At 38.7% G+C, this 24,987-nt stretch overlaps 1 protein-coding gene across 2 annotated transcripts in view; it reads right to left on the reverse strand.

The window, feature by feature from the left end:
• The window catches only part of SPATA5 (spermatogenesis associated 5), a 164,120-nt gene that overhangs the window by 95,325 nt on the left and 43,808 nt on the right, over nucleotides 1-24,987 (reverse strand). Inside the window, exons 12-14 of one of the 2 annotated variants that reach the window (XM_037398363.1) lie at nucleotides 20,869-20,922; nucleotides 20,359-20,438; nucleotides 6,757-6,883 (exon numbers count right to left, since the gene is read on the reverse strand). In XM_037398363.1, coding sequence (XP_037254260.1) covers nucleotides 6,757-6,883; nucleotides 20,359-20,438; nucleotides 20,869-20,922 — 261 coding nt within the window. The remainder of the gene's footprint in view (nucleotides 1-6,756; nucleotides 6,884-20,358; nucleotides 20,439-20,868; nucleotides 20,923-24,987) is intronic. The other variant, XM_037398372.1, reaches the window with a different exon arrangement.

Below are 24,987 nucleotides of genomic sequence, written 5' to 3' on the forward strand. Positions count from 1 at the left end.
TGTCTATTTAGTCATTTCAGTTTGGGGGCTGAAAAGAATGTGACAACTCCTACATCATTTAATTCACTCTTTTGCTCTTCATTTTTTAAAATAAACTTAGTAAGCTCTCAATCACCCTGAAGTGTAAACATCTGATATTAATAAAGGCAAAATTAGACCTTTAAGAAACACCTACTTTCCAGAGTACCTCTTTGCCCTAGTCAGAGTTGCAAGTTTAATAAGATGAAGGGTAAAAATCCAAACACATACCAGAGAAAACCAATTGATGGAAAATGTGATGGTGCCAAGATTGCAAAACTATTTTAGAATATCAGATCCTGCATGTAGTTTGATATCATTTTTCCCTAAAGCTTCACTTTCTGAAAATGTATTATATGCTCCAGAACAATCCTGTCTTCAAAAGAAATCCCACATCTTCTGTTATTTCAAAGAACCATAGTTGCACCTGGGCAAAACGATCTAAGTACTCTAGGTGCTGGCTGACTGAAAAGGAGACCCACAAAATCTCACTCTCTATTTTTAATCTCAGGGTTTTACAGGAATATGAGGAGTGCCCTTTGACAAACACCAAGGCATTTCAGCATTTAAGGTAAAAAAATAATAATTAATAGTTCAGCAGTGTAAAGACATATGGCAATTGCATTTACATACTTTGATACGTACTCTGAAATACTTTCCCACCTGTTCTATTCTTGTGATGCCTACAAAGCCCATCTACAAACAAAGGCTGATTTCAGTAATGTGATACCAGGCAGGGAAAGCAGTGTAGCAACTTAGTTATCTCTACCAGTCCTAAGGCTGGACTTCAGTAACTTAGCAGTGCCAAATTAAGTATGTAAAAAGCGTCCACTCTAAGGAGTGTTTACTTAGTACTTACTTAATCAACTGTCATAAAAGCAGTTAAGTGTCCCAGCACCATCTCTTCTAGAAAGCACCCAGTCTTGTATCCCTTGTCTTCCCAAATGTGAATGGAATCTGCACAGAAGCAAGTTATTTAATTTTATTCCTCCAGGGTCATAAAGCAGTTTAGCATAGGTAAGGCCTTCTTCCATGCACAGCTTCATTAGGAGGTTTCCCACCCAATTACTAGGGACAGAAATAATAATAATAATTATAATAGTTCTCCTTCACCATTCTTTGTACAACTTTATCTCTGCACATGTACCTGAAGCAGTAGCAGGGAGTGGTGGGATGGTTTGCTGAGAAGACGGAGCCAGACACCTCAAAGGTACACACTTGCAGCAAGCACAAGTTATCAAGCTAGACTGTTAGATACAAGGAAAAAAGCCTTCCTGGTGGAGGCGGTCAAACAGCACAGCAGGAACCCAGAAGCTATAAAACCTCCATCCTTGGAAAAACTCAAAATTCTCCTGGACCAGCCTTGAGCAAGCTCACCTAACACTGAAGCTGGTCCTGCGCAGGCAGCAGGCTGGACCAAAGACCCCCAGAGGCCCCTTCCAACCTAGTGTATTTTATGATCCTTGATCAAACGGGAGGGTGGAGGGGTGTCACAGAGGGAAACACAGCACACGACTGCTGGGTTATGTGGCTCATAACTTTACAGTCCCACACTGTACCTGGGAAAACTGAAACCCTACCAGGTCAAAGCTGTAAGAGAGGAAGAACCTTTAGTAAGATATACCTGACCAAAATGGAAATGACAAATAGGCAAGTATGTAAATAGGAAAATATAATAAATGGTAGTAAGTTAAGTTTTCACTACTGCACATGACTACTAAAGATGCCTGTAGCATCACCTGCTTTATAACAGCACATAGATTCATAGAATCATTTCGGCTGGAAAGAGCTTTAACACCATCACATCCAGCCATTAACCCAGCACTACCAAGTCCACCACCCAGCCATGTCCCTAAGTGCCACATCTATGCACCTCTTAAATACCTCCAGGGACAGTGACCCAAACACTTCCCTGGGTAGCCCGCTCCAATGCTTGACAAACCTTTCAGTGAAGAATTTTTTCCTAATATCAGTAAGTTCCTATACATATTTCCAGACAATATTGAATAAATATGCAAGATTCTTTCATATTCCTTTTAACTTGTAAAACTGCAAACTTAAATTTTTGAATGTCTTCCATAAGCCTTCAGAAAGGCAAAACTTTGATGTTTTTAAAGAGGAAAGATTATTTACTTCTGCTGCAGGCAAGAAATTATAATTTCTTTACTGATTCTGCCAAATGGCTCTATCATGCATTTTTTATTTCCATCAAAACAAGCCACTTTAAATTATGGTTGTCCATAACAACACAGTAATCACCATTTTGAGGGTCAGATCAACTTGACGAACCTCTGTTTGACTTCTCCACCCAAAAGACTCCTCCAAATCCAAATTAACCAGGGGGAAGAGAGCTTTATTCCCTTTCTTCCTGCTTGGCAATTGCTAGAAAGTACATGGGCTACAGTTTTTACTTTGTTAACATAAGCAGAACAGACAACTCAGTAGTATCCATGTTGTTCTTAAACTAAATAGGCTGAATTCAAACCCAGTGGTTAACACGCTGAAGCCAACAGAGAGTATTCTAAGGAATAGCAAAACTTTCAGATGAAGGAAGAGAAGGTGGAAGAAGAAGAAAGTGAGGCTTTCTTATACATAAAAAGAATACATAAAGGCTAGAGAGCAGGAGTTTTTAAAACTCAAGATAAACATGTACAAGAGGCTGCAAAAATCCTCTGCACTGATACAATATGCAGAACACAAGTTTTTATACCAACACATAACATGCTTTGAAATAGAAAGCCAAGACCTCCTGTACTAATAAAGCATTCATAAAGATTCAGTTCTTCAGTATTCAATGTACCAGGATAGTTTCTGGTTTAAACTACATTGGAGTCCGTGAACACAGACAAAATCCAGACCACCATCAATCTAGAGACAATGGGCAACGCTGACAGCACAGCATCTCATTAATCTTCATTTGTCCTATCACATCCTGTCATTCTTATGCAAATAGCATATTTGAGGATATATCTTTTCTGCACTCCACGATAAGGAGAAGTGAAGCTGTCAGGAGCACCAGGATGTCATCCTGTACCACAGGCCATCACTTCACTCAGCGCCTCATGTTTTACATCACAGTTAATGTGTCTGACATTCAAATTTGACCCAGCAGGAGGTAGAACTATCTAATGCCACAGGAACATGCGTCTTGCTTCCTGTGCTAAAATATTCACCAAGGTCCCCAGGGATCTGACAGTCTCTCCTCTCCCTTCACTGTACCTTTGCTATTCAAGATTGAAACACTGCTTAAGAGCAAAAAAAAAAGATATCTGCAGGGGCAGGTAATGATAGCAATTCACCCTTCTCACCCAAGACATAAGCCCAGTACTAGGAAAAAACTTCCTATACTAGGAAAATAGGTTCCACTGAAAAAGAAAAAAAAAAGGACATGCAAACCCTGGTGAGTTAGTCTAGGTTTTCTTCCACAGAAATCTGTCAGACTACACCTGAAAACTTGTCCATACATATGTCTGAATACAACATTTAATTTCCAGCTAAGCAAATTATACAGTATTATAAAATATTTTATCTGAGGTTTGTGGGGATCTCTCTTGTTAGGCCAACTCATACATGGGAAAATACAGACAAGCTTTGAATCGTAAGCTACTCTATAAAATATTTTGGGTATGAAGAATCACTCCTGAGTGGGTAGAGTCACCAAAACCAAAAAGCATTTTTCCAATTATTGCTCATCAATTCTACTTACAGAACGAAAAATTAAAGGGAAGATTTTACTATTATTACTGACTCAGAGTGTTTTGTTTCTGTATCACTTTCAAAGAATGTTCAGAACATCTTGTTCCAGAGTATTTCCCTTCCAAGAGAAATCACTTTCTGTATCATACATGGCTGAAAACAGTACATGCTGGCTTTGTTTTCTTATGAAAAATAGAAGCTATCCCAAAGTATTTCCAGAATCGCATGAATAGGATGCAAAGTAGCTAAGTGCTAAAAACATGGGACACAAGGCTGGAATAATATTTCAATAGAATCATGACATCTTAAAGAAATTACCTCATTAATAGACATTTCTAACAAGTCAAAACAAGTTTACCATTAAGCATAATTTTTTATATCACTACCCGAAAGCAATATACTGTAGCGTTTGCAGGGATGATGAAGTCTATCTACGCTAGGCTCAGGGGAATACCCTTAACATTTGATATTGCCATGTGCTGTTTTCAAATTAGGAAAGATTAATCATCACTTACTTGTCAGTTAAGAAGCAGACACATAAATGAAGATGCTGAATTTTTTAAGTATACAACACAAAACTCGGAAAGCGTGCATTTCTTGGCTTGAAAACCTAAAAGATAGTCACAAAGGTATACCAGACATCTTCCCACTGCCTGGAAGTAGAGAACATGGACTGCCTTGTGCCTTTATACCATATGCAAAGTTCGTGCATTAAAAATTACTGTATGGCCATCATATACCAATGAAAACAGGACACTCATTTATGGTAAGATGTAACTGAACTGATATTTCCATATAAAATGTTAAGTTGATTTAAGAAAATTTTACCTTTTCATAGGTATCACTGATCACAAAGTAAACTACAAGCCTCTACTGAAAGGTTTCCCATTAAGTGAAGTTCTCGGTACAAATGCTTTCTGGTGTCAGTCTTCTTTCTTCCAGGGGAAGAGGGGTGGGGGGGAAGAAAAAAGTGCAACTTGTGCAATGGGAATATTGCATATACCCAGGAGTAGATGGTGGCCTGGTATAGACTGTCTGATCCGGATGAAGCACCATGTGAGCAACACCAACTCAAATGTGATTCTCCAGCCCTTTTAAACCACAGTTGAAAAACCCCCTTCCTCCAGATTGATGACATTTTGCTCTGCTATTCTGTGAGTGCTTTCTACAAAGTTATTGAGTTACTTCCCCCTCCCCCCCCCCGCTTTCTATCTTGGTAAACCCAATTTTTAATAAAAATCTAAAATATCCATTTGTGGTTTCTTCCTAATAAAATTGCTATAATCATATGGCTTGCTACTGCAGAGGGCACTGTCTTATGCAACTTTTCCCTTTTCTTTACATTTAGCGTCATCACAATTATCAGCTTTACTTGGAGAAAGAATATATAAGATATGTTGTCACCTGAACACAACTGTGCTGCTAGAAGTTCATCATACCCATAAAATTCAGATGCACAAAAGATATCAAATTTTTACCCACCATATTAAAATGAAAATTTTCAGTCCCAGGCTAAGAGGTCTGGATTTGCATCAGCAATGTAGGTACAGTTGGCATATACCTAGTAACTTCGGTTCTATCTAAAAGTTCTCAGTATTGCAAGGTGGCACCCTTAACACATGGTAGTACTGTCCCAATATTGCCAACATTTCAAATAAATACTGTCCCAGTATGCTAATATTTCAAATAAAAACTAAAATATAAGAAAACAGCACTCACTGTGGGTCCAAGAGAACTCCAGCAAAAGAGAGAATGGCAGAGAACTGCATTACCAGGTGGAAATGGAGATAACACAGTATAATGTTGAACCGACTCAGAAATTTCCCTTCTGTTCAACAAACAACTTTTTTCAAACTCAGCTAAGTCTGACCTCAAAGAACAGTCACCACAGAAAACTGAAATCAATGTGACAAAAGCAGAATCTTTAAAATTTTAACTTTGCACAAGTGTATTTTTCACTCATGAGTTTTATCACCTTTTACAGAAAACCCTTTGCTCGTTCTACTTTGCCATGATAGGCACACAAGCGGTGTGTATGTAAGCCTTTGTCAGGAGACCATCAGCTGTGTCTTCCTTCAGTTCAGAAAGGAAGAGGCTGTGTTCTGGAGCCAAAATACAAGGGTTTTTTTTCTCAAGACTTTAGGTGTATATGAACCTTACTTTAAAAGTGTGTGCTTCATATGTATTTTATGCCTGAATGCTCCAAGACAAACAAAAAACTATTCCAGAAACAGCTTAAAATGGAAGACTTTGTTAACATTAAAAATACTCGAGAAACTCAAAAGAAATCCTAGAAGAGATCAGGAAAAATAAATTTCATTAACTTGTCATCAAATTCATGAATGTTGTGAAGGTGGAAAGTTGTGGAATAAAGAACCTTACCAACACTACAAAACATATCTTAAAGGAAATCACTTCAGACTGGTCCATCTACTGAACTTAGCTGTGAGAAGACACAGAAGTGCAGTGGATGGTTTTAAAGTGCATTGTCTAGAGGGCTGCTGGGCTGGTTTTGTGTTCAGAGGTTTTCTGCAGTAAGCGTTGCAACCTGCCCAATTTTTACAAACTTGAAATAGTCTTGTTGCTCCAGCAGAGCTGCTGCAGGATCTAAGGAGAAATTGCACTGTTTACAGTTGGAAACCATATTGCTGGCAGAAGGCTAATGGCACCAAGCAGATATTTAATCTTTTGAAAGGAAGTAACTAATGAAACCAACAAACTCCAGCAAACTCCTGCATAAACAAACATAACAGAAGCAAAAACCACAGGACGAGTTTGACAGAAACATTGTTGCAATGAGCTTAATTTAAGGAAAATTTCTTCTAAGAAACAGATACTTAAGGTTATCACAAAACATTTTGTACTGTTAAAAAAAAAAAAAAATCTGTAGAAGGGGGAAAAAAAGCAAGGGACAATCCTTTGCCTTGTCTTCAAACTCCCACTTTTAATTGATTAGACAACAGTCCAGAAAGCAAAAGAGAATGGAATTATACCAAAATCTGGTCATCTCAACAGAATATACAGCAGTGCACCTATTTGTACCTTGTCTATCATGTCTGGTCTGTTTGTAGCTGCCAAGATTGTCACGTCCTTCAGCTGTTCTATCCCATCCATTTCCGTTAACAACTGAGCCAAGACACGGTCTGCAACATTTCCAGCACCTGAAGAGCTGATTTAATGGGGGAGGGGGGGGGAGGGGGGGGAGAAAAGAAAAGCAGCATTAGCCTTTCCTTCCTAGAAAATTGGAGAAAGGAAAGAGTATATTGTTCTTTTTAATTTACAGGGATCCATCTTTTTATCTTAATTCTTTCTGATTTTTATTTTCACCCTCAATCCCTGAAGCAGTATGTGTCATATGAAGTGAGTAAAAGCAAATTGGAGAATCAGTCCTTCAAAGGATTTCTTGGTATTCAATAAAGCAACTAAGGGGTTTTTAACTTACTACCCTGCTACTTCGGTTGAAAACAATTTAACACACTGTGGATGTCTGGAATAAACATTTTTAAGGTAACTGAATTCATGCAGCTTTTTTATTAGTCAGACAAACTTTCATTTCTAGCACCATCCAAGTGAGTGCCTTCACCACCCCATGCAGCATAAAAAATTAGGTAGGTAGTTATTTTGCAGTGTTGCTCTACATTTTTATGTTCTCCCCATCACATGAGAATAAATTGTGTTGACCAACTGCCTCACAGTAGCACTGTCAGTCCTTTAACTCAGCTGATTTTCCAGATACCAGGAAAAAACAAGATTGAAAAACTGAACACTCCAGTCTTGAAATCATAAACATGTGAAAAAAACTAAACAGACAAGGCATAAAATATAAATGCCTAGAATAGTTTTAGTCTGGAATTAACTCTGGTAACCTTGAGGTTTATGGAAAATTTGCTCAAATTGCTTAACTATATGTAACAAAAGCATTACAGAAATAAACTCTTATTTCCATTAAAGCTTCTAATATTTCAAAAAGATTAACCAAGTGATGTACACCCTTCTTCCTTGGCAATTTTTTAACACAAATATTTGTGCATGCACATATCCACACATATAACAAAGAACGCAGAAGAGGAAGATATAGCAGAAATTTTAAATCAAAAGACCAAGCACTGACATTGTAATACATAACACATTTCATGAATGGTTGTGTTCTTTTAACATCCTTTTAATTCTGCATAGAGTCCTTATTTCTGAAACACGATAAAAATAAATAGGTGATTGCACGCTGTATGATTTTTTTTTGAATTTTTGAAAGGATACTAGACCTAAGAGATACTAGGGCCATACACAGATGACTGTAGACATTCATACATTGGCAGATGTGCTACACAAATTATGTTTATCTGTTCTTTGTAGCACCCAGCTCTATATAAACATGGGGAGGCCAGGTACAGCATAGCCAGTAGCTCATCCCAAAAGTTCCCTTTGCTGAGCAGGGGCAGGGAAGCTGAAGCAGGCTAGGGAAAGCAGCTGAGGATTGCCAGATAGCACCAAAAATGTGGTGTTTATCCACCTTTGCCAGAAACCAGGAGCCCTGCTCTTGGCACACGCCAAAAGCCTCGCTGTTTTCAACACAATCTTTCCTTGCAGACAAGCATGCACACACCTACATCTTCCTTCACCAATGTGACTGCTCTTCCACGGCTATTGGAACTATACGAGACTGCTATTCCACGGCTCCTCTGCTGCGCAAGGGAGGGCTTCATTTCTCTACCCTTAAACAGGCCCTTAAAAAAACAAACAACTAATCTCTGAATTTCTTCTGGATCCCTTTAACTCCATACTAAGAAGCAAAAAATAGTTTGATACTAAAAATGAGGCCAGGTTTCTTCCTGCAATGTACATTTTTCTGCTGTCACCCCAAACCTACATAGGATGAAGATGACTTTTAATCTCAAATTTTTTTTTTAAGTCCTTTTCAAAAAGTACGCCTAAACATTTATACAGATACACAAGTACCCTCATACACCAACACACTACATTTATCCTGCTGCACACTTGTTTCCAAAAAGAAATATTAGATTTTAAAATACAAGCATTCCGAGTATTTCCAGCAGATAGAGAATACACACATCCAGTTGCAGAGTTCCTACACATGTATTTTGCTGCAGCACTGCCATCTACCACCAGCACGCCGGCAACCGAAGTGCTTCCTAAATGTCCCAAAGCCAAAGCAACAGTAACGACTCCATCACTGCTGTAACAATCTCCCCCAAATAAATTCTCTAACTTTCCCGTCCTACAACTGGTTCTGTAATTTTCCAGTGCAAAACGGTTAACTTATCAGACGTAGTCTGGAAAATATCTTTGAGGAGCTATAATAAATTTTGGCTAACAGAACATTTAGGTTGCTAAGAAATATTAGAGAAGGGACTTGGGTTAGCCAGTTGCCAGCTTTTCGAGTTGCTGCAGCCATGTTAGAAATTCCCAAGCGATATTAGAGCATTTCTTACATACCCACAGGTCACGGTCTCGTTGACTTACAGAGGGCTGAACATGATAAAACACCTCAGGTGTCGGACAAGGATAGTAAATGCTTTTCAAAGGACACAGAACTTAAAGGAAATTAAAATCAACTTTGTAACATAAGCTAGTCTCAGTAGGGATTCAGGCCTCCCATCTTGCATAAGTTTCACATTTACTCAACTTTATACCCAGGAGATTGCACACAAGAAAAACCTAAGCAAAAGGAAAAAAAAAAAAATTATAAGACTGGGACCAAAACATTAATATTATATGAGATGATCTGAAGCTAGAAGACTTTGGGGGAGATGCTAAACTTTTTTTTTTTTTTTTTTTTTTTTTTACACTATTAAGGAAACAAAGAAAAAATACTTGGTTTTAAGGAGAGGTGGCTAGAACGGATATTACACCTTTCCCCAATATAAACATTTCTCTTACAAGCATCAGACTGAAAGAAAACCTAAAAAATTAAAGATGCATATATTCTAAAGAAAACTCCCACTGTTACAAGGGAATGTACATTGCAAAGACTTCCATGCAATTGAAGCATAATCAGAAAATTGCAGTTAAGCAATCACTGATGGCATGATCTACTCAAACAATGAAGTGATATTTACCAGTACATTACTGAGGGCTTTACTACTATCTCTTAAAAGTGCAGTTAAAAACATTTTAAAACCACAGATGCGAAAAGTATAAATAATAAAAACAGTATCAAATGAAGAGGTGTCTGGGACCTATGACATCAGGAATTTCAATTTCAGTGCTTTTGTTTACATAGTTCACTAGGCTGTCATATGATGCACCATTTTTAGCACAGAGTCTCCAGCAAATTAGCTTTTGGCTTCAGAGGATACCCTATAAAAATCACAGGCAGGCACAGGTTTGCAGCGAGAGATCTCTTTACCAGCTGCTCAGAGCTGCATCAGAGCCACACCATGTACTCCGAGAGCTCTAGTGCTGCCCAAGCTGCTAATCTGAAGGGTGACACACAAGTATGCGTTTTTCCATTTTCCCATGATTTCCCAGCAAAGGTTTCAAATTAACACAGGCAGTGTTCATTAAGGCTGCCCTGGCTTTTGACGCAAACGGCAGCCAGAGAAACAAATGATGATTAACCCTCCAGTCCCACAGAGGCACTGCCAAAACCAACTTCCAGCCAAGGGGGTATCTTTGCCCCCCCCCACCATGACCTCCGTACGTTGATGTCATCATCACAACTGCATGGAAATAGTCCTCAAAAGGCACGTCCTGGTACAAACTAATTTCCTGTCAACACGCCGCCTGCAAATCCAGGCAGTCAGAATTAAGCTCCTCACATAATCCATGCAGAGCCATGTGTGCATGGGTGCGTGTATGCAAGAGCCGTGCCCTAACCAGAAATACCTTTAACTTCAAAATAAAAATGTGTGAGCAAAGAGGAGTCTGGCTGCTCCATAAAAGGGCCTGAGAATTTCAAGTAATCTCTTGTGTTGCCCTAAATTAAACACATCAGTCTGTAGGCTATGTGTTATTTTAATCTTTTTTGCCAACCCCTCTTTCTTTAAAATCCTCAGTGAAGGAGTTTTAAAGGCAAAAAATGTCTTTGCTTACTAGTTTATCAGTTAGAGCCAGATATGCAGCCCTACATGATATTTCAGCTAATCCCGAGTGTCCCACCTCCCACCAGCGTCAGACCAAGCCCACATGCACAAGCTCTTGATCAACACAGAAGTTTCCTGAATGGCAAAAGACTCTCAAGATAAGACTACCTGTGGATTATAGCAGACTACTGAAAGTGAATATGAAAAACAAAACCTGGTTTTGGTATTTTATTTTAGCTAAAGGCACTTCCAGTATATGTTTTGACAGAATAAAACATGTATTCTACAGTGTACCACTCACAATTAATCTGAATTAACTCTGGCCTTGCATGATGGAACTGAGACATTGTGAGCAACAGCTCCAAATTCAACACAGCAGGTGAGGGCTCTCCATAGCATCTTTTTTTTTTCTTATCTCCTTTGGCCTTACCCAACAACCCTTCTAACCAGCTGGACTCAGATCTCAGTGGGTATTTGACATTTCCCCTTGAACATCTTAAGCCACTCTCACGCTTCTTCCTGGGGATACAAATGCAACACAGCCTGATTCTATCACTGCATCAAGAGTACATACAGTTCACTAGCATACATAGTTCTTCAAGCCAAGAAGATTTTGTTTCTGGACATAACCAGACGTATGAAATCATCTGATTTAAATCTGTTACCCTTCTTGCTATAGGCATTTTTTTTTTTGACAACAGCTTACTTTTTGTTTTTTACATTTTTACTTATTTAACTTCCTTTTCTCTCAGCCCCCTCCCTTTATCTATCAGATTTTTTTTAATATTTAAAACTAAAAACAGTTTGAGAATGCAGTCGTTACAGTTTCACCTCATGATGAAGTTTGGTAAGCATCACCACTGCGAGCTAACGCAAACGTACACTTGCATCATTTGACAGTCTACAACATTTCCAAAACCAATGGGATGAATGTTTTTTCAGAACACCAGATGTCATTTTCATCGGAAAATGTATGTAAGTCTCAATTATAATTTAAATCCTGTAAAGGAGAACCAATGACTCTCCATCCCACCACTGACTTCAGCAGCATTGAAGCCTATCTGAACATCTTCAGAATCAGGACCTTAATTTAGTTATGCTGTTAAACTGTAGACGTGGAAATGCAGGAAATAGTCACACAGTAACATTTTGAGCACTCTTAAATTCACAGCAACTGTGAAGCTACAAAACCAGAAGGAAGTCTGGGAGGGCCCCTCTCCTGAAAAGCCCCATTTCTGCACAGATGACCCTACCTCTGGCAGATCCATGAGGTCAAAAAGGCAGACCTCAGGAGAAGTATCCAGGATAAATTACTGCAGAGGGATTAATCTCCATGCAGCTGAAATCTATAACACAGGTTTTGTGAGAAGGGAGTACAGCCTACCTTCTTTTCCAAAACATCTTATCAGGCAAGATTTACAAACAGATAAAAGCTGTCTTTATTATTCTTCACCTCCCCCCCACCCCCAACAAAAGAATTGCAATCATAATCAAAATTTAAAAGTTTTAAAAATACTTCTTCTGGATGTGATATCATCTCAAATAATTCTTTCACTGGAATGTCTGGAAATAATTTCATATCAAAACAAATGTAAAAGTCATTGACATGACAAAATGGTTGGTATCAAAAAATTAATATAGGATGAAATAGAACTCTCTGGCAGGACTCTCCACTTCTCCACAAACTACTGAGGTAAAAGGTTCTTGAAATACCAAAGCCCCCTGCCAGCACACTCCCATGCAAGAGTCGCCTCACTCACACAGTCTGAAGGATTTTTATTGAGTCTGACATTTCTGTCAGGGCTTTGCAGGAGTAACCTGTCAGCAAGGAGCACCTGCCAAGTCTGTCTTTTCAGTCCAACTGCCGTGATCATAATTAACTGTCACACTGTTTTATTTCCTTCCCTCACAAACTGGTGAAATATGGCTTTGGCAGTTCAAGGTTCTCCACAGCATTAGGGGGGAAAAAAACCCAAAACCCCAAAAAACTACTCCAATAGCATTTACCAGAAAAATAATAATTGCAGCATCTTCCCAGGTACCGAATTCCACTCAAAAATTCTGTCAGTGGGGCATTTTTTCCAGCAGAATGGACACTGCCATGCCAGTTAGAAAAAGCAGGCTCTTCCACACAGATGCACCCTGCTAAAATATTAATTCAGTCAGAATATTCTTAATCTAAAGATAGCAGAGCAAGCCCTTATGTTAACTTCGAACTTTGTTTCTCTTGAATGCTACTGGGGCTTCAAAACTCAAACTTTACTAAATATACTAGGTTTACAGAGACATGCATGTTTAGTGATGCTGTGCTGCTTATGTATTTTTTCCCTACAGCACTTTTCCCTCTCCCTCAAAAATCACAACACCTTTTACATCACCTACTCATTTCTGCTTACAAGCACAATTCCTGGTTTGAGCTAAAACTGTTATCCACAGTTACTGATGTCTCTATGTACGTGCACTCACAACAAAAGAGGTATTTCATAAAACAAAAGGCGCAGCAAGCATACCTAGGCCTAAGTGATCATTATTAAACCGCTGGGCTAAATTCACTTCTGGCACACGTATGGTACAGCTTCAGTGCATATTGATAATAAAGACCACTGCAGATATTACAGGCTTTGATGTTATTTTAAAAGTCTAGGAGAGATACACAGCATACAAATCTTCTATGTTATTAGTTAAATATTTCAGCTATTCATTAAAAAAAAAACAACACAACACCAAACACCTCTTCAGTCCTAAGATAAGAAATATTCCCCATACCAGGGAATTTTCCTGTCTGTGTCATCAGAAGAAACTCTGAAAGAAGACCATCCTCAAGCCTTCCCTCCATCAGCACCCTACAATTAGATGCTGTCATATTCTCTACGCACCTGTATCAGCTGTTACCCACTATATCGTTTCACATATTCCCTATTTCCTCAAGAGCAAAATTCAGGTACTTCAGAAGGGAAATCTCCAGAGGAAACCTGAGGAAGTCTGGGAAACTTAGAGACTGGGTAGAACATTTAGCTTTATGGTCAGCTCCAGGCCAAAAAGGTGTTTTGCCAACTGTCAGTTCGCCAAAAAAACTGCGGTTTTTAAGACATTACAAAAGCACAGAAAAATAAAAGAACTCCTAGTACTCCTTGAGCGGCCTCCTACTTGTAAGCAGGTTTCCTAAAAAGAGACGAGCTTTGTGGAAACAGGAAACTGCGCTCAGCTGTCAGCAGGTGACTTTGAAACAAATGGCCTACAGGCAGCTGCAGAAACATCCCAGATTTTCCTCCATGTTCATGCAACCAGCCTCTTCCATTTGCCCAAATTCATTATTACGGCAGCTTTCAGAAATGAGCGAAGTAGGCCCAGAAAAATGAAACACAATGAAAGGAGAGAAAAGGAGGCAAGGAGCCAGTCTGAGATGGGTTTGGAATCAACAGGCTTTCTTCCAGAGGGCTTTCCCCAAGCACATCTCCAAATCCTTAAGCACCAAGGTGGTGATCCATCAGTCATTTCCATCTGCCTGAAACTAATTGCAGATGCAGGTCCACAGAAGGCAGACATGAGAACTCACTTTCACCTGGCCCTGGCACCATCGAGCTGAAACAAGAAGGATGCTAACATAGAGTTCTCCTATTCTATTAACACTGCCTTTTAAAACAAAAACAAACAAAAACAAAAAAAAAAAAGCCCCAAACACACACCTGATGCACAGTAAATTTTCCATTTCCTTTCTTTCTGTTTTCCTCAGCACTTCTCCTCTGCGCATTCCTGGAAGTTAATCAAGTTGAACACTGTAATCAATCATGTCTACCAGCGAAGCAAGTACAGTTTAAGTTGGAAGTATAACAGACCTAGAAGTAACTAGCTAGACTGGATTTTGTTTTCATTATAACAATATTTAAGTATAAGAGGTTCCATTTCATCTGGAATAAGTTTAATTTATGAGTTTTAACTACAGTCATGTTCCCCTTGTATTTCATTTAAAATAAAGTTTAAAAAAGGCCGTCAATCATTCTAGTCCTCGCCCCACAGGCAACTGTAGCCTGCTTGGGCCCATTTAGTGTGGGTAAGCTGACCTTTCTCCATAGCCAACACCACATCGGGACCCGAAGTGATCACCACATATGCCCACTTCTGATCCCTCTAATCCTGGTATTCATTTCAACTGGGCCTCTGGCAGGAATCCAGAGAGAAGCTCAAATTCACGTCCTTGGCTGAAGCATCTTGCTGCAGGTTAACTTTGCCACAACACTGCAGAACAGGCTTACCAACATTAACAGCCTTGATTAGTCCCTCTAAACCCTCTACATTTATCCATGCATTTGAATGACTTCAAGAAAATGGTTTACAGATCCAGTCCTGCTTCCACTGATGCCAATAATCAAATCTCCGAGTTGTAATACAGGCTGGCAAAGTTACAAATTATTGGGTTTTTTAAACAAAAAGGAAGAACCACAGATTTTTAAACACATTGTGATAAAGGATTCTTGCTAGACAAGAAACATTGATGAGTTTGTTTTAAAGTTAAAGGTATTACAAACATCTAGCATAAACACACACAATCTATAGGTAATGCTATTTATTTAAATCGCTATTCCAAAGTGAATTACAAGCTTTATTGTACAATTAAATTGGTTCAAAACTTTTAACTTTTTCAGCACTCCTTGCTAGGCCTAAAATAGAAAACTGGCACTGGACATGCAGCTTTTTCCCCGGACAATACTGGATACCAAATTCAAACACTTTAAAGAATTCAGACAGTAGTCACAAAAGTTTTGAATGCCTCAACTCTCTATCATATCCAAACACAGCTCAGATACTGAAGGGAACCGGCTGACATCCCCCAATTCAGGGACAAGCAGTGCTAATGAAGCCAGAAACGCAAAGCTCTGCCTAAATGAGCCTGCTGCTAGAATTGGGTCCCTCACAACACAAGCATGGCACAGGGAAACTCCCATTTCTTTCATGTATTCTTCACTTTCTTTTGCCTTCACACAAGTAATATTAGGGTGACAGTACTTTCTCCAGCTCTGCTACCGGTAACCTACCCTGTGCAAGGTGGCTTTCTGGCTGAGAGCCTCTGTCCTACCTAATGTCCCTGCAGGGTCCAGGCTCTAGCTTTCGTTGCTAGGATGCAATACACCGACCTTCTTCATGACAGAGGCTGTCAATTACACCAGGGAATTTGCACAGATAAAAAAATGCGAAGGTATGTTCAAGCGTACAGTGTAATATGTACTGAATTGTACATAATATGTGCTAAGCTGTACAGTATAAATATGTACTAAAATATTCCAAAGAGACAGCTTGGTTTAAAAACAGGATTTATCACAGTTCCCATTTAAAGCAGAGGTGACTCAGTACAGAAGAGAAGCTGCTGTTCTTCCCAGCTTCATTATAGAAGCCTGAGGGCCTCAAAAGTTAAGACTGCAAATATTTCAATACCTAAAGTGAAAACAGTGTGTCTTTCAGAGGTTCTGAGCATTTTAAATTGTGGCTTAGGAATGTATCTATCCTGCTCCCCTTGCCACCCAGTATACAGGGTAACGTAACTCACTGGAAAAGCATCATCATATTGTAGTTTCAAGGGATTGGTATCAAAGTCCCTTCACTTTGTCACTTCTATCATCACTCCGAAAAGGTTATTCATCTACCAACTTGTTCTGGCCTATACAAGTCAATTGCAAGGTACTGATTTTGTCTCGTCTTTTTTTTGTCCTTTGAAAATGCGATTTATCAGTGTCTTTCACATCAGTCTACAATATTTCCCATCTTATGTTACAAAATGCTTTGCTTCTGAAAACCAAGAATAGGAACAAATATATCTCTTGCCCCAAAATCCTAAAAATCCTGCTTGTATAAACAATGTTCCATTTCCAAAGCAGAGACTTCTTAAGTACAGCAAACAGACTGTCTGTGCTGCATTTACACGGAGCCACGTTCATTCATCAATTTCAAGTCTAATGACCAAGACATTTCCCTCTTGGTAACCTCTAATGGCCAGAAGAATTAGGTTTTATATGGTCAGGATACCAAGGGATAACAAATACCCATAACTCTTTGCAGCTGTGCAATTTTTAAAGCCTCTCAAGCTTTGTCCAGGCAAGGGATTACTGCGAGGCAAACCCTTCTCCTCATGCAGTGCTGCATCTGGACCAGTCCTGAGGGTCTCGCTTCAGTGCAGTCTCTCCTATGAAAAGTTGTAACATCTTTCAAAAGCAAGGAGAAAGAAAAAGTTGTAGTCTGCTCATGAAAGTAAATACTAATTAGAACCACAGAGTGATGGAAAAGGCTCCATGCACCACGTAGTGCATCTCTCCCAGTGCATGACTGCTCCTCGCTGCACGTTAATCTGTGAAACGTCAGTTTTGTTTTAAAGATATCAAGCAGTAGGTTGCTGAAGCTTCTCCCATATGACTAACTGACAGCAAAGGATAATTCTCTACCAAAAGCCTTTCTGATCTGCATAAGGTTTTCCTATCTCAACCATTTTTCCTACTCAAAACTCACTGTGACACCTCTAACTTTCTAGCATCTTTTCTTCCATGGGTTTATCGTCTATTCTTTAGAACCAGTTACAGTGAATGCCTCCCTCTTTCCTTATAGTCGGTCCATTCAGCCCCAAATTTTTTTATTTTCAATTCTCTCTAACAAGCATAGCGTAAGAGAACAAAATCCAGAAACGAATACAGCTCAAACTATCTTTACCTGTTTTCATAGATAAAGATACATTGGAAACTCAAATCCATTCAGAATCACTCTCTCATCTTCTTGCATCAAGGATCTCCAGATTTGTCCATCAAGCAACTGCCCCTTACACTGAACTATTCTCCTCAGAGGTGCAGGATTATATCGTAAATCCTCTTTGAGTCTCGTATGTATCCAGCCCACATTTTTAATTCTTTGATTAATATGTATTAGCTTGTTGCCAACATGCAAATTTGGGAGGTGGGTGTGGACAGACATGAAGGAAACCCCAGGAGCTTATTTCATACAGATAGAACATATGGAACTGCTAAGCAGGCTGGGCAAGAAACAATCTTTTCAGAAATAATACATTTTGACATGGAACAATGTCAATTAACATAATTTTTGCTGACTTCAAAGTATTATTTCTTGTAACTAATAAACACACACAAATACACTGTAAAACTACTACACAAGACAGTTACATTATGTAGAGTGTTAAGATGTATTACAATTCTGAGTAATGGCTTGGAAATGTATAATAAATAAAACACCGTGGCATATCTGAATGCAGCTACAGTGTCTGCCATGGCGTAATTGATTATGCAGTGACAGACTCCACTATATGATGCAAAAGAGACATTATATTGAATGGTACAAACAAGAAAACTCCTTAGCTCTCTTCGTCTACCTGCATTACAAGTAATTACAAAGCCTGTTAGTCTGTATGTGCCTGTTGATGAGAAGGGATTGTTTAGTGATCTCTGTTTAGGGAGTAAAACAGTTGTGCTTTTGACTAAAGCTTGTGGGTTTAATCTAAACAAGTATTAATGAGTTAATGAATATTTGGCAAAGTGCTTTGTAGAGCAAAAGCATTAAGCAATTACTCAATGTTATTTCACATCTGTTATTTCAGATCTGAACTATGCATAAAACTACTCTCACAACTTAACAGTTCAGGCTTCTCTGCATCTCTGGATGTCCCGTTAAGATTGAGGAGAGGTTACCTACCCAGGAGGATTTGTGATGTAGCATATTCTGCGCAAAGTCCACAGAATCCTAACAAAGATTTAAACGGAAAGGAAAAACGTTTACAAAGCTGTATCACAGAGTGTTTTCCACTGCCAAGGCAGAGAAAACTAATTCAACCAACAGAGGGAATAGGGAGACAATATAAACAGGTGTTTCCTTGAAAACTTCAGTATGGTTAGAAATAGTACAGGAAATGGATCTCCAGAGGCCACAAATCGTTAGCATCTCTAATGCATTTGCAAATTCCTACTGTGCAAAGTCAGCCTGTAAAAAAAGGCCATTTCTAATAAGTGCCTTGTCTGGTTTCCTACACCATTTAATTTCAGATGAATTTTACGAGAACTCTGCTACATATTTTACCTCCCATCTGGTTCAGATTTGACAATGAAATATTTGTGTGTCCCACCCTGTTCTTTTTAAAGCTCCAAAACCAGATGTCTCCAGCACAACACAACTGCAGCAGGTCATACCACATTCTTCAGCAAGCTGTGCCAGGCCTACTACCCCCCACAGACAGTTCCAGGTAAGGTAAAATTGGGTTGTTTACTCCCTAAAAGAATAAAGCAAACAAACAAACGCACTCAACACCTCTAGGGCACTGTGTGAAAAGGCTGATTAAAACGTACTATAGCTTATTCTTCCAAAAGGTTTTATCTTGATGAAGTGGTGTTTCTGAAAGCTAAACACATTAAGAATTGCAGCAGGGGGAAGTATTTCCCCCCCTTCTATTGGCTTGATTCCAGCACATTTCTGCAACTTCCCTGTTGTGATAAGCAGACAGGTGTTTCAGTGGGTACCACAGAGTGGCTAACTGTTTCTAGGAAGTTTACAAGTGTCACAATTGCAGACATTGCATATGAAAAGGATGATGTTGAAGACATCTTCTACCAGGTTTTGCATTTCAAGCAGAAAATGTATTCATTTCTCAAGTTTCACAGGGCAGCTCTATGCTGCAAGCAATGCCACCTCCTGTAACATAAACAATTTATTCATGTCGCCGAAATGTTAGTATGACACCTTTCATCCTATGCTGCAGATACAAATGGCTTTTTTGCAACACAAATGAATCTGAATGGATGCTGTTGTAGCTTCTCTTCCAGACAAATGATGAAGTTGTGAAGCACCTTCAAACTGGACAAATACTTTCTACATGCACATATTTGATAGTTTTTCAGGCAAAAAAATAAAACAGAAAAAAAAGTACTTGCTCACAACAAGCAGTAGTATTTTATAAGATGTCCTCCTAGAAAAACCACTTACAAAGCCTGTCTAATTTTAAATGCTATAGTAGCAACTAAAACCTGCTATAATCCTCCTTCAGACAAGAGCTAAACATCTCTTGAAATCATCACGAAGCAAGACACGGGAAAAAACAGTATGAGCTCCTTGCACAATAACCCCTTTTTAATGTCACACATGAAAGGGCGTGAGTGTTCTCAAATCTTTTCATGAAGTTTTTCCCAGTCTGGGGAAACATTTAAACATAAGCGTAAATTTAAGCATATGAGTAGACTTCCTGGAATATATGATCTCCTTGTTATATATGATCACATTGTGTTCTTGACGAAGACACTGTATTAGGCCAGTGCAACAACCCTGGGAAAAGAAAGGAGTTAGTTACTGGAAATAAATGCAAGCTAAAACCACAGAAAAGAGCCGAAGGGCATGAGAACCAGTAGAATCATTCCTGCTAATAAGATGAGAAAGAAGGAACTCCACCAGCTTACCTGTTTATGCCAAGTTAAATACACCTGAGGAGTCACAAATGCTATCCTTCTGCATGTGGAATGAATATATTTAATAAAATCATTCTAGAAAGGTAATATACTTGTGATTGCACAATGTAAGATTAATTTATCAGAAAATAACATCTGAGATTTTTAACAGGATTACTTACTTTCCCCTTTCAACTGCCAAGGCATCTATTTCATCAAAGAAAAGAATTGAAGGAGACACTGCTCTGGCTTTCCTAAAGATCTAGAAAAACAACAATTAAACACTTAGTTTTAAAGGATGGGAAATTTTTACAGAATGCTAACAACCCCTGCACACCTCAAAAGCTATTGAGATGCAAGATACATGTAGATATAAGCTTTGTTGCTTTCCCCCGCCCCCAAAAACAAACCTTTTAGAAGTTATTCACGACACTGTGTGATGCAGGCTTACAGTGAACGCTGCTATTGGATCCCAAATTTGACATGTATCACTAGGCCAATGCAGGAGGAAATTAAACATAAAATATCATTTCTGCTTGCCTTTTTCCCCCCCCCTCCTCTTTCTTTTTTAAACTTCAACCAGAAGAAGGTTTTTTGGAAAGTTTAAGGTAACCTTATAGGCAGAGAAGAATTTGAATGCCAAGAAAGCTTAACACATAACATTATACTGCATATAGCTTGCCCTTTCTCACCTCTCTCACTGCTCGTTCAGACTCACCAACATATTTATTCATCAGCTCAGGTCCCTGCAAAATTAATAAAAGTTTAAAATTTAATTACTTTTATATACAAAATGACTGAGTCAATCTGCCAGTGCTACATTACTGATGCTCTGTTACAAGGAATTTTGATAATTTGTCACTTGCAAATTTTATTTGTGCATTTTCAGACTTACCTTCTACCTGTACTAGGTTTTCCTCCATTTGTTATGGCACTGTGCATGCACGTAACTACACTTAGAGGTTAGCCCTCTCATCAACAGGGACTTAAAAACAACATTTAACAGTGCTTCTTTGAACTTGACAGTTTGCAGGTCCAGAAAGAAGCAGCTGACATAGCAGCACACCTGAAATCCATCCATGAGGAGCTGCATCTCCAGTGAGAAAGCTGTTCAGTGTCTTAGCTCATTGACATTCCTTTCTGCCGAGATTGCCAAGCCCAATTAATAGTGCCAGCTGCTGTGGTGCCTGTTTATACTCACAGCCCTGTTCACTAGGAACAGACTGGAGACCACAGGGTCAACATTCAGGTCTTGAATAAATACTTAAAATCATAAAAAGTAAAACAACGGAGAATTCTCAGAGTATTTTCTGTTCTGCTACGTCCCGTACCATAGGCTGCTTAAATAACGGTTCCTAATGGGACTAAGATTCTCATAGGAGTGGTAATGACTCATTGACTTCGGCCTGGTTTGCATCAACATTGACCTGCAGCCACAACCAACGATTATTATCATCTGCCCTAAATAAAAAGAGCCAGTAGCCTCAATCTATTTTCCAGGGAACAGGTGCCCTCATAATTTTACCTACAGAAACAAATCCTTCTTCACAGTGAGAAAACTGAAGAACCTTCCCATGCTTCACAGCTGCAAGTACCTTCAGGTAGCACTCAGCTGAGATCAGTAAGGCAGCTTTAAACAGGGGGTATGCTAGAATTAAGCATGCGTGGCAGATGCACATTTATACATTGGCAGTGACAGAGCAACCCCTTTTTGAATAGGACCATCTGGACTTTGTACTCAGATGGGTAGAACACAGATTCATTACTCTAAAAACAGCGCACTTTTTTGCAGTCTCCCCCTCCACACTCATTTGCACTCTTGCAATAGCAATTAATGCACTGTCTTTTATCTTGACACTGGCACCACTGGAAAGTATCTGTGCCTACATATGTATGGGGAAAAAACATATATTCTAAAAACAAAAGCACAAGCTATCTGATATCAGCAAAGCACCCAAGCTATACCACTGTTCTTACTTATTTCTTTTCAAAGAGCTGTCCATTATCCAAAGGACCAGGTGAGATACTGCAGTACCCAGACCCAGCATTCCACACAGGTAAAAGCAATTGTGTAAGGGTTGGAGGAAACTTCAATGATAGAATTAGCATTGCTTCCTTCCATCAACATATACTCTTAAAGAAACTGTTGCAGTAGCTAAAGTGTCACCTGCAGGCTTTCAACAACTTCAAAATTTGAGTCAGTTGGACACTCACATGGAAACAGAATTACTCAGATACATAAGTGAAGAATGCAGAAAAGAAAGAGAGAAGGAAAAAACAAGGTAAGACAGAAACAAAGCCTTTTCCTACTATTCACTGTGGACACTGAACATGAGGAGTGTGCAGCAGTTTGTGCAGAGCAGGCTTGCAGCTCAAAAAGACAGCACTCAGCTGCTCCGGGTCCTGGCCATTCATCACGTTCAGTGCAGATGAGGAATCTGATAGCATGGGCCTAACAAATCCCTAAGGAACCAGAGCGCAGTCTTCTCTTTCTAACTTTCTGTTAAAGTGAGCTGATACACTGAGAGCAATTTCTACCCACAATTATATTTTACTAACTTTTTCTTGGAAGCTGTGGACCTTCTCCTTCATGCCCTTATTCTCATAAGTAATCTTCATCCACATCAGTATTCTCATGGAAACCAACATCATTTACATCAGTGCCTATAGTGTACTCCTCTAGTATGACACATCAAATAGTCTGACATTTTCGTTTCTTTTGTCTGAGTAAAAAAATATGTAAACCCAAAACTACTCTCTTTGAGCTCTAAGGTACAATATAATTTCAGATGCTTGGAGTTTTATTTTTAATTAAGCATTAAAATATGATCAAGGCAACATCAAAGCAATAAACACTGTTTAAAATGTTTCCAAAGAGAATTATTTTGAATGCATGGTTTTGCTGTAAGCTTTGACATGAAGGTTTTTCTCTATTTTTCTTTTCATTAAGTAGCAACTCCAGGTGAAAGATCACTATGTATTAATGATCCGTGCCTCTCATGGAAAACTTTGATGAAAATTGATTTGAAGGTCTCCTAGTTCACCACTCATGAATAATACCAAAAATGCCATTGAGAACCATAGTTTCTATTGCTAGCAACTTGAAACTCTTATTATACCTGGCAATAAAGGAAAAGACTCCAAAGTAAGAGAAAGCACACACAGAAGAGGAAGAATTGGTATACATTTCATCTCATGCAACCACTTAAAACCACAGCACAAAACCTAGAAATGTTCAAAGCAGCTGGACGTAGAAACTGAACTGGGTTACCTCTGGTCCCACCTGAGCTCAGCCTCTGCCTTACCCTCTCTGCAAATGGGCTGTCCTTTAGCTAAGATTGAAGACAGTTCTTTCAAAGGATTGATCTGTTTGACAAGCAGTCTATAGGCCATCAGAGTCACCTGCTGACAGGTGACACCATTTCTAGTTTTCACAAAACTCACCTTCTCTTTTTAGGAAGGAGGCCACTCAAGAAATACCAGGAGTTTGGGTGTTGGTTGTTTTTTTTAATTTTTCAATGCTTTTCTAATGCTTTAAAAAATCAAATGACATAAGCCTGACTTAGTAAGCAAGTCAACATTTGTTGAAATATTTTTTGCCCAGAGGTGAGCATAATGATACCTTTAAAAGCTGTTTATAACTGTTGATCTACTGACCAAGAGATGCTAGTAACAAATGGTCCCGTTTAGTAATACATATAGCTCTGCTCTGTTCTGCAACAAGCCATCTTCCATACAAAGGGACACAAAGAAATAAAGCCTGTTCCTTCTGGTCATTTGCACTGCAACTCCAAAACAGCAAAAGATTTGCAGCAGGAAATTGGCAGAAGTATTTGTAGCTAGTCCGTGCGTATAAGCATACCAATTGCGAGCTACAATCCAGACTAATAGTATAAAATCTGCCAATTCAGGCCCACTGTATACTGCTGAGTTTTGTTTCTTCAGCCTCAAAAGGAGACATTTCCAGAAGCACTATCCCATCCTCATTTACAAGATACACTCCCCTTGTATCATGAAACTTTCCAGTTGTTTACAGTTTGGATTGGGTGTTGATTTTTATTTTTTTTTTAATAAAAAAGCAAGGAAAAAGTATAATTTTTTTTACTTTTAAAACACTATCAGAATAAGCTTCTGAAAGATTAACTCCACAAAAGATAAACCCCCTGTATACAGGCTGCAACATGAGATAAGTTTGTGTATACATGGTTATGATGTATAGAAGTTCTCAAAGTGTTTTTAAATTGCAAGAGGAATGTTTGGTATCCCTGAAGTTAAAAAGTATCAGTAATTTTTCTAAGCAATGTTTAAAACCACTTGTAGATTTTTTCACCTGAAAACACTGGGGTAGCAACTTTCAATTGATAGGAAATTTAATTAGTGACTTCCCTCTATAAATAATTTTTTTTTACTACATTGACAATCAGGTAAGTTGTGCACTTGTTGAGCCAGATGGACACAGCCCCAGATTTCGCCAGCATATGGCTCTTTATTCTCTTAAAAAATATTGCCATAACCTCACATGCAGGTTCCGGGCTCTAACATAGACACACTAAACTGTTAGCCATAGAGAACGATCTACATTTTTTTAAAAGTCCAATTAATTAAAGAATTTATATCATATCCTACAGATTATTACTCTACAATAGGTAACGCACAATTCCTTCTTTGCCATGTTCAAAGTAGAAAAGATCATAGAAGTATCAGTCATAATTCATTTAATTTCAGATGAAGTATCTAAAAAAACAGCTCTGTGCTGTGAATCTCAAACAAAAAGGAAAAAAAAAAAAAGACAAGCTGTGCCAAAATTAGTT

This window comes from Falco rusticolus, chromosome 1, assembly GCF_015220075.1.
Source record: "Falco rusticolus isolate bFalRus1 chromosome 1, bFalRus1.pri, whole genome shotgun sequence".
Taxonomy (NCBI): Eukaryota; Metazoa; Chordata; class Aves; order Falconiformes; family Falconidae; genus Falco; species Falco rusticolus.